Raw genomic sequence first — 11,082 nt, 5'->3', positions numbered from 1 at the left:
TTGTCTACATGTTAAAGTAGTTACCTCTTAACACCAACGACAAAGATTGATACTTGAAACTTTACTTGCCTTCCTTAGCCTCTTCTTCCTACAATTGACAAAACCCACATTGCACATTAACATTTAATTCAATTAAGAAAAACAAAAGTAACTTAAAAACAAAATTAATCATACCTAATTAACCACTCAAATGGTGGAGAGAGAGAAGAGAAGAGAAGAGAAGAGAAAAGAGAAGAGAAGATAAAGGGGTGGTGCGCAAGGTGGTGGTGCGCAAGGTGGGGGTGCTGCAAACGCTCGTAGTGGTGCGCAATGTGTGGTGCGCACAGTGGGGGGTGTTGCGCTTGCTCGCAGTGGTGGTGCGCACAGTGGGGGTGTTGCGCTTGCTCGTAGTGGTGGTGCGCACAGTGGGGGGTGCTGCGCAATGTGGTGGTGGTGCTCGAATTAGGGTAGCACTAGTGGTGGTGGTGGTGCAACACTCAAATTAGGGCAGAAGTTGTGGTGGTGCGCAAATGGTCGTAATTTTTTCTAAGGGAGGGAAAAAAGAAAGAGGGAAAGTGGGAAGTATAGGGCGCGCGCATAGAGTGTATCGAAAAAAAATTAGAACCTAGTAGGGCTGCGCTAGTTTCAAAAAAGCGCAGCCCTACTCAAAGAAGGGCTGCGCTTTTTTAAAAAGCGCAGCCCTTCTCAAGGTTAAGGGCTGCGCTACCTAAAAAGCGCAGCCCTTCTCAGTGTGAAGGGCTGCGCTTTTTTGAAAAGCGTAGCCCTTCCTATTGAAGGGCTGCGATTTTCTTAAAAAGCGCAGCCCTTCTTATTTGTAAAAGGCGCAGCCATTCTTGCGCAGCCCTTCAGCTTTTTTCGCCTAGTGTTTTTCTTCCTAAAATCAACATAAATAGTGGGTTAATTTCACCATTTCTCACCCACTTGAAAATTACAAACTACAAACATTTACACCATCAAATAAAAATCTGAATTTACATTGATGTGTCTTATTCATGGATGGCCCTAAATACCCAATCTCTTCCTCCTTTGATTTTAGGTTGTCGTACTGTTTTTCCCCAATATCTTCTTCTTACAGTCAGAATTCGCATATTCTTCCTTCATGAAAGTTGTATATCTCAAAAAGTTATTGATTTTAGACACAAAAATCACTCAATTTAGAGTTAGGAGCAAAGAGTTGTACCCTCTGTAAGTTTTCTATTATTGCTGCCAATTGTTGTAAAGTTCACTCTACTTCATGAAAGAACCATACAACCTAATTATAGTTTAAAATAGATTAATACATAGTCACTATTACTACACCTTAACTACTTTAATGTGTTCTTGATTAATAAAATTATAGTGTCATGCTCATATAGTTATAACTTAAGTTTATGTATTATAAAGTAATACTAATTAAGTACATTTGGATTTTAAGTATAATGTTAGTAAAGCTTAATCCGTAATTATAATCCCACTTTTAGCTTACTGAAATGACTATCACTTCTTAAGTTGTAAATTAAGTAAGTCACTTATACATGGACACTAACTAGTTGGAATATCAATAATACAAGTTAGAGTTTAACAATGAGTTAGATATCACTTTACTATTAAAAGTCTAGTTAAAATATGAAAGTTCTATAATCATACCTTCAAGTCATTAAACATGAACTTTCATGAATCTTATAAGTAGTGGTTATTACTAATTAAATAGTTTTACATAAGTTAGTAACCAAGTTGCTAAATTCAAGAATTATAGTTTAAGTAATAAATGGTGATAATGAGGTTTCATAACTATTAATTTTAGAAACTCGCTACTAAGTTATATTAAAGTACTTCCTATAATGGGCACATGATATGGAAATGGATCGTAGAGTTTAAATCTAGAATAAAATATTAATAAGTCGTCTTTTATTAAGTCTTGAATAGATTAGAAAGGAAAAGGGATATTACAAGCCTCCCCCGGCAATCAAGTATAATAATGCGACTCGAGGTAACGTCTACTACTAACACCCGCACTCCCCTTCCAACTATGTTTTATGACGCTTTTACATAATGTTTTGATGATATGTATTTATGGATTGCGGGATATGAAAAATTTTGCAAACTGATGTTACGATGATGTTATGATATATACTATTTTTCACGATGCTTAAAAGATGTTTTATGACGTAAATATAAAAATGACGAAACATGATAAATGAAAGTGAAAGATGGTTTATGGCAGTACTATGTTCTTTTTGTCGTGCACGTGTCATTCTGTTATATGGCGGCAACTCCACCTTCTGATGGGGGACAACACCCTCGGTGGTATCCACATTATGTTTGGCATTATATGCCACCTTCTGATGGGGGAAAAAAGTCCTCGGTGGCTTTGCCTTATGTTATTATGTTTGGCATTATATGCCACCTTCTGATGGGGGACAAAGGTCCTCGGTGGCTTTGCCTTCTGTTATTATGTTTGGCATTATATGCCACCTTCTGATGGGGGACAAAGGTCCTCGGTGGCTTTGCCTTATGTTATGATGTAGGGCTTTATGCCACCTTATGTCCTCAGTGGCTTAGCCTTCTGTTGTACTTGCCAAGTTACCATTAAAAATGATGTAAGATTATAAAGGATAATATCTCTTAATGGTTGGATTTCTATTATCAAGTTATATGTTTATGAAATGATGTTTGCGATATTCTCTTCTCCCTGTTTTCTAATAAAATGAGTTGAAATGAATTTACGTTGTTAGAGTAGTATGTTACTGAGCCTCGGCTCATAACGTTTTGTTTTCTGTTTTAGGTATGGCAAAGTATATGCAAGGGTGATATTATGGATTATGTTGAAGTCACTCTACATATATTATGGATACTTAGAATATTATGTATTATATATGAGTAATCATTATTACTCCAGTTGAGAGTTAGTATATTTTTAGAGACCATTTTAAGGCTATTGTTTTATTTATGGGCCCATAACCCACAGCTTAAGTTCCGTTTTTGCCGCCAATTATGAGTAATTAAGGTTACGGATTTTCGGGGAGTTACATTTCTTTTCTTCTTCCTCAAGTTTCAATTAAAGAGCATGTTTTTATGCTTTAATTATTTTTAATCATGATTATTAACTTTAACTTACTGTTTTAATAATTAATCTTGATTTATATATTTTATGTATTAAAAGAATAAAATTTCATATTTGATTATTATTTTTAGATTGAGTTTCTAATTATCAAAGCATGTATTTTTATGGTGTTAAATATTGGAAAATCATAGTAGCATGTTATAAACTATGAGATTGATTTAAATTATGAATTTAAGCATGTTTAAGTATGTTTAAAGAGGATTTTATAATTTTATAAGTTCTTAGAATTTTAGAAAGGGCTTTAATAATGAAGTTTTAAGGATTTTAATTACTAGTATGGTAGTATTATGCTAGATATTAAAATTAATTGAAGTTTGGGTTTTTCTATATTGTACCCCGGCCCTATGGTTTTTGGTTTTCTATATTGTATCCCAGCTTTTTTAACTTTCTACAATGTGCCACACAACTATTATAGTGTTACACAAATTACCCTTACTGTTAACCTTCCATTAGTGTTATACGTTAATTGCAGTTAGTGGGTTGTTTTATCTTTGTTGCCCTCGAAGAATTCTAGGGTTTGTTTATATGAGCCCCAATATACCCCCAAATTTTATCTCTTCCTAAATTTAAATTGGCAACCATTGCTCCTTAGATTTTCGCATCTCCTCTCACCCCCAAAAATGTCTTCATCTTACTCTTCATCAAGCGCAGCAGCAAATGAGTATGATTTTTTTGCACCAAAATGTAATTGTAGTCCTCCAAAGTTGGCGAAATTGCATATCTCACATTCACAACGCAATCCAAGAAAGGCGTATTTCAAGTGCGAATACTGCCAGTATTTCGCGTGGTTCAACAACAATCACATGATAAGAAGAGGGGAACAAGGTAAGCTGCGTGGTGATTTTGCAAATTCAGAAATTGAGCAAAGTAATTTAATGGAAATAGGACAGGAGCTTGAAGATGTGAAGGCAAAAGTGTCTAACCTATGTGTATTTTTGAGAGATTTTGTTAAAATTGGGTTAGTCATGTGTGTCCTTCTGCTAGTTGTCATTAAGATGTGATAGAGATACTCTGTATTTTTTTTTTTTTTTTGGAAAGTGAGGCAGAAATAGATATTTTGTGGGTAAATTAGTAGTAATTGCTTGTTTGGTCTTGTTTTGGATCATTAGTTTGTACTATGATTGTACTTGCATATCTAATGAAAAGGTAATTTCATTTCAAAACAAAGTTTCAAAATGTGCATACACCCAAAATCAACTGATATCGTAATTTCTGGCAACATCGATTTCAAAAGGCATGTTCAATCCAAAAACAAACAATAACATTCTAGGGTTTGAAACAACATTACATTATGCCCAACAAAAACAGTGGATACACCTAAAATCACTCAGATAACATTGCAATTCTGTCCACTATTTTCTTTCTTTTGACACTGACATCTTCTTCAGGGAGACTAACTGATTGCGATTCACCAAGAGTAACTGGTTGGCTAATGGTCTTCCTTCTGGATTTTTCTTTCCTTAGCTGAGTTGATGGGGTTGAGTTGATGATGGTTGATATGTTGCCTGGCTTAGTGGTTGTGATTGTTGTGACATCATGAAGTCAATGAGATTGTGATCATTGGCCTCATCTTCTGAGATGTTCCCTCTTGCCAGTGTCTTTCCCTTTTTCCCCTTCCCCTCTTTTATTGGTAATTGACCTCCCTGTTGCTCTCTAATCTCCCTAGCAGTTGCACCTCCTTTACAGGTTTTGGAGTTGTGCCCAAAAGCTTTGCATTTCTTGCATTGAACTGTTGTGCTTCTTTTCCCCTTTTGTTGCTCTCCTTCCTCCCTTCTTCTATTTCTAGAAAAGTCTTCCTATTCCTCTTTTCATGGCAGGTGAAGTGAGCTTAAGCAAGTCCGTCTCAGGCCATTGTTCTTGATCTAAGATGGGTGAGATATTCCCCCTGTATGCTTCTTTATATCTTGACACTGAAAACCACTCACTAACATAGTCAAGTGGTTCCTTCCCAGCATCCAATATGGCATTGCCTCCATGCTTGCATGGGATGCCACTTATCTGCCATCTTCCACAGATGCAAGATCTGTTGGTAAGTGAGACAGGAAATACACTTCTACCATCATGAATCTCATACTCCCCTCTACCTGATGGGTAGGCATGACATATCCTTGAGTCTTTGATTATCACCCTTAGTTTTTCTCTGATGTTAGGACACACTCCATCTGCCCACATTTCACTTAAGTGTTGTCTGGTAGTATGTCTTACCATGGCTACCCTCCTCACCCCTATATAACAGCAAACCAACATTACTACCTAACATGTATTTAAAGTAAAGAATGAAAATGATTAAAATCAAAGTGCATACCTTCCAGTAAAGTCAGTATGGGGTAGCATCTGTCAGCTCCAATTGTTGAGTTAAAGCTCTCAACAAAATTATTTGTACATTCATCATTGCACAAAGTTGGATCATATTTCCACCTAGCCCACCTATCTAAGGGACCAATATTTTTAAACCATCTAACTGCACCTAAACTAGCATTGCTTTGGAGCTTTAATAATGACTTCTTGAAACAAAAGCTGAGTATATATGACTTAACCACTGTCCAAAACATCTTGTGCATGACAAGGCCAGGGTACTGAGATTTAAAGTTCTTGCACAAATGTCTTGCACAATACCTTCTTGGTACCTTTGGCCACACAGCATCCAAGGAAGGATCAACACCCTGCATTTGGTTCACCTAATCATGTTAGCAAATCTTCCATATCCATTTAGATGAAGGTAATTTATGATTAAAATCTTACCTTCTGCCTATCAGACATTATTGTCCAATCACTTCTTCCAGTTTGAGTTAAAATAGTCTTCAAGTGGTGAAAAAATCAAGACCAAGATTGCTTGTTTTCTAAGTCCACAACAGCCACTGCAATTCGTAATATCTCATTGTTCCCATCAAGAGATAGAGCTGAGAGGAGAATCCCACCATAATTCCCCTTCAGGTGACATCCATCTACCCCCACTATCCCCCTGCACCCATTAATTAAGCCCCTGAACTGGGCTGAGAAGCTAATGAACATGCTCCTAAATTGTAGTGGTTTCTCTGGGTTTGCATTTCAGCCCATGTGCAAAATGTTATGGAATCTGGGTCGTTCTTCTTTAGAAGCACACAGTAGGTAGGTAGGATAATGTATGACTCATCATGGCCCCCTTGTATCATGGAAATGGCAATATCCTTCATTTTTTATATTGTGGAGGTTTTCATAGTCAAGCCATACCTGTCCCAATGGAGTTGGCTGATTGACTTACCATTCATATCAGGATTGGCTCTAAGGTCCTCAACCAATTTCTTTGCAACCTATTTACAATTTGCTATAGGATTGTTCACTATATTAGAGTCACACTTGTGCTGCTTGCTAATGCTTTTAATTGCCCAAGTGTAGCCATCAACAAGCTTAGAAGCATGAATTCTCCATGCACATCTTCTATCAGCACATTCAATAGTATATCTAATGTTATCTGCTTTATTTACAATCACAGCAAATCCTTCCTGGACACAGTAATCCCTAAGTGCATCTTTGAAATGTTCTTTATCAACAAAAAGCATCCATGCCTTTAGTCTAATCTGCCGAAATTCCATATTGTTACGTAGCGTAAAACTAGTAAACTGATACAACAACTCCCAACTTCGGATTCTTGATTTGGAGACTTGTGCAACAATGATTGGGCTCGGATCCCGGTACAGACTTCTGACCAGCAACCTGTAAAAAGGGACCCACCCTGGAGGTTTGGGTGGTATTTCCCCCTCCGATGCTTAAGTCAAATATCAGGGATATGAAGGAACTCTTAGAGAGAGAAAGTAGAGAGAGAGAGAATTTATGGCAGAATAACAGTACTGTGCTCTTAAAAAGTACCTTTCCCCTGATTTCAAGGACTATTTATACTGTTTGGAATGACTGATGTTACTTGATGTCACCCTAATTTGGGAGCATCTGATTGGCTAAGCAATAATATGGTGACACATGGCAAATGCTGATTTGTCAATACAATTTACCCTTTAGCTGAATCAGGCTTCACTTGTATTGGGCCTAAGTACAATTTTAGGGCCACGAGAGAGCTTTCCAGTACACCTTTTCCTCAGAAAAGTGTACTTTAGCCCAAAGAACCTGTAGGCCTTTGTACTTTTCTTTTCCTAGGCGAATGCCACATGTAGGGCTGGATTAGTGCCACGTATCATCAGAGTAGCCGTCGATTTTTAGGCAACAACACATATCATCATATACTTGCCCATTTTTGTATAGTCTACCCAAATACCAACCTTCACCATCATTGACCTCATTTAATCCAAGTGGATCCCATGAACCATCAACAAAATTCATATGCAGCAAATCACTCCCCTCATGCATATCCTCCTCCATATCTCCCTCTTCTACTTCTGAGTCACTTCCCTCACTGTCCACTGGTGGAGGCTCATACTCACCCTCACTATCACTTTCACTTACACTATAAATAACATCATCAATGTTCCCCAAATCCACTTGTACATTACCTGCCTTTCTCATCATAGTTACTCTAACAACAGGTCTAATAGTTGAGGTGGTGGGTGGTTTTTCTTTAGTAGTCCAGGTACCCTTCAGTTTTGCAGTACTTTTAGGAACTTTATTACCATGAGGGTATGGTTTCAAAGTGTTAAGATGGGTAGTGTTTGAAGGGGTAGTCTTTGAAGGGCCAGTGTTTGGATTTAAAGGGGTAGTGTTTGAAGGGCCACTGCTTGGATTTAAAGGGGTAGTGTTTGAAGGGCCACTGTTTGGGTTGGAAGGGGTGGTTTTGAAGGGAAGTGATCATCAAGGGGGGGTTGTTGTTCACCAAAAGTGTCATGGGATACACTTGGATTTAAAGGGGTAATGTTTGGGTTTGTAGGGGGTTGGTTAATGGGCTGCTGGGGTAAGTTAGGTCTGGGATCAGTAATGGGTTGTTCCTCAATCAAAGTGGCATGGAATCCAGTTGGGTTGATAACAATTGGATTCCTAAGACTTCTTCTAATTGGAAGCTTGGAGATTTAATTGGTTTTTTAGGCCTTGGATATTGAATTGGTTTTTGGGCCTTAAGGGCGGTCCAGTTTTGGTGACCTCAGCATCACTTTCACTTCTGACCCTCTTTGCTAAAGTCCATATAAAATTAGCTTCCTCTAAAGCACCAATCCAAATATCAATTTCCTTCCTATTTAAGACCCTAAACATCTTCATCATACTACCATCATCCACTAACTGATGGGTCTCTATATCATCAGAATACTGGAGTACAGGATACTCTGGAAGTTCTAACCCTTGCTTACTGAACTCATCACACATGTCATTAACTATATCTATCATCAAACACTTGCTGTCAACATCATCTATGTCTAGTTCTACATAATTACCCATATAATGCAACCTAAGAATTGTTTTAGGCATTCTGCAAAAAATAAAAATACATATGCCATTAAAACCCTAAAAATTAAAGCTATACACTTTAGTATACAACTGGATAAAGCACAAAAATTACCCACATTTCACACACAAACAAATTAGCATACAAAAAGAACAATCTTTTAGTTTCCCATAAAATTGAAATTAGAGCATGGATTGGAAATGTACCTGACAAAAGCTTCGATTTTTCAAAACCTCCGGTTGTAGAAAAGTGGAAATTCGAAAAGCTAAAGAACAAGATTATCAGACTTCCCAGAAATCAAATTGGGGTTCTTGATTGTTGCTTTCAAAAGAGTAAAAGCAGGGAGGGAGAGGGAAGTGGGATGATCAGATGAGAATGGGAAGGAAACTGGAATAAAAAAAACAAACTAAAGGTAAAACAAATGGGGACTTAGGTAGCTGTTGCATTTAATGCCCACCTAACGTCCATCATTTATGACATGTTAGTAAGGGTAATTTGTGTAACACTATAATAGTCCTGGGGCACAGTGTAAAAAGTTAAAAAAGTTGGGGTACAATATAGAAAACCAAAAACCACAGGGGTACAATATAGAAAAACCCTTGAAGTTTTAATAGTAAAAATAACTTTAAAATATTTTTAAAGGGGATTTAAAGTATTTTAGAGTTACTGTATTTTATTTAGGGTATTGACTTTGATTTATATTGATTATTTTAAGCGGAGATTATTCAGTATGTGACTTTTAAGTGATTAAAGGTGGCCTATCAATTGGTTTACACAAGGTACGTACATACTTATGTGTTATGTGATATAGTATCATGATTTAAGAAGGAAAAGTTGTAGTATCATGTATAGGAACTTTATAAGTTCATATGTGATTTCTAGTATGATTGGATTTTACATGTTTTATGCCTGTGTGCAAACATGCGGATATTGAGATTTGATTATGAGTTAAAGATTATCATGTTTGTATGAAATTATTGTGCAAGCATGTGGATGGGAATTTTATCTATTAATTCACATGGGGGAATTAATAATATTATTGAGATTTAATCATGTTATTCATGTGTTCCCTTAAAATATTATTTTCACTACTTCATAAGAATTGTGGGTCTTGTTTGGTAAGTTGACAAGTTATGCCTTTGAAAGGTAAGATTGATTGTTGGTTAGGTTCAACAAAATAAGAAAGATTGAAATTACATAAAATAATCTCGGATTGTAAGTTGTGTGATCATTCATTAAATCCTAACATAAAAAGAAGTTCAGTTGTGAATGTGTGATTTGATATTTCTATGTTACTTGTGTGTGTGTAATAACAACTAATAAATTATAAATCACGTAAAGTGTAACTTGGGTAGAAAAAAACTTTAGACTGGTGCACGTCTGAAGTTGGACAATCAGGAGTTGGAGTACATGGTGGTAGCCTATGGCTTTTTTTAGGAAACGAATTGATCACCGTTCCTATTTTCAAAGGTTCCTCGATATCACAGATCATTCTGAAATACGAAGTAGCGCCCGTATTTCGTCTTCCTAGGTGAAGGCAAGTTTAGATAAGACAACTCAAGTCTAATAACTATTCCACTAAAGTAATAAAAAGATGTTAAAGTTTAGTTCAATAGAAGTTATCTGCAGAATGTTATATTGTTATATTATTATTTATCCCTGCATGTTATTTATTAGTACTAGCCTTCATATGCACGCGATGCGTGCGTTAATTTTAAAATTTGTTATTCTATTATATACTCCATTCGTACTTTATTTATGATTAAACTTAAATGTGAAAACTTCAACAGTTAGATGAATTTAGATATATTAATTCGCTAATGTAAAAGAATAAAAAGGTTGTGAGTGATTGTTAACATTAATTTTTTGTGAATGAATATTGAACAGAAAGAACAAAAATAATGAGTTGGTTTAACTGAATTAAAGAGTATCAAAGATAGTGAATGTTCAGACTTTTCATGTGCACGTTATGTATGTCATTTTTTGTATAAGGTATAAATATTTTGTCCATTTAATTTTTGATTGAAGTATTTGATGCATATACCATTTTAAACTTGTTTTAAATGGTAAGTTGGAATGAGAATTTTTAAATGATAAAATGGCAAGTTGGAATGAGAATTTTTAAATGATTTGCTTTTGTAATTTTTTTCATTCCATTAATTAGATCATTAAGGGTATTTTAGTCACTCCAAAAGAGGACACCACACCTCCTCCCTTGGCTTATATAATAGAGATCATGTTAGGAATGTTTATGTAATACTATGTAGTACTCAGCTTTGCTGATTACGTGCTTTGTTTATGATGCATGCTTTGCCTTATTGATCCTGTGATGACCCATTTTTGTGAGCAGATTCTTTAGAACATTGACATTTACAGGTTCGCAGATGTTGCATCATTGGGAATCTGGGAACGGAGAGCTTGTGTAATCTATTATTATATTTATTGTCTTAGTAGGAACATATTATAATAAGTTTGGTTTGAAGTAGACATTTATAGTGTGTTTCGTTTTAAGTACTTATTTATTTATTATATTAAAGTATGAAGTTTAGTTATATATGTTTTCCGCTGCAAAATTCTGAATAAGCCGATACGTTATTACACAGGCAATAATGCTTTG

At 35.9% G+C, this 11,082-nt stretch overlaps 1 protein-coding gene across 1 annotated transcript; it reads right to left on the bottom strand.

Moving 5' to 3' along the window:
• Window positions 1-4,885: 4,885 nt before the first annotated feature.
• LOC104893808 (uncharacterized) lies at window positions 4,886-5,863 on the bottom strand. Its single transcript, XM_010679942.3, has 3 exons — window positions 5,846-5,863; window positions 5,409-5,766; window positions 4,886-5,328 (listed from the first exon to the last, which is right to left on the bottom strand). Exons 1-3 carry the CDS (start codon window positions 5,861-5,863, stop codon window positions 4,886-4,888), a joined length of 819 nt encoding a protein of 272 aa, XP_010678244.3.
• Between the last annotated feature and the right edge of the window lie 5,219 nt (window positions 5,864-11,082).

Source organism: Beta vulgaris, chromosome 5 (assembly GCF_026745355.1).
Source record: "Beta vulgaris subsp. vulgaris cultivar EL10 chromosome 5, EL10.2, whole genome shotgun sequence".
NCBI lineage: Eukaryota > Viridiplantae > Streptophyta > Magnoliopsida > Caryophyllales > Amaranthaceae > Beta > Beta vulgaris.
This window is presented reverse-complemented; position numbering and strand designations above follow the sequence as displayed.

What these genes read in the sequence shown, in the direction of transcription:
- LOC104893808 (XM_010679942.3), bottom strand. An exon ending in CATACTGACTTTACTGGAAG is followed by an intron (nt 5,329 to 5,408) that starts GTATGCACTTTG and finishes GCTGTTATATAG; the next exon opens with GGGTGAGGAGGGTAGCCATG.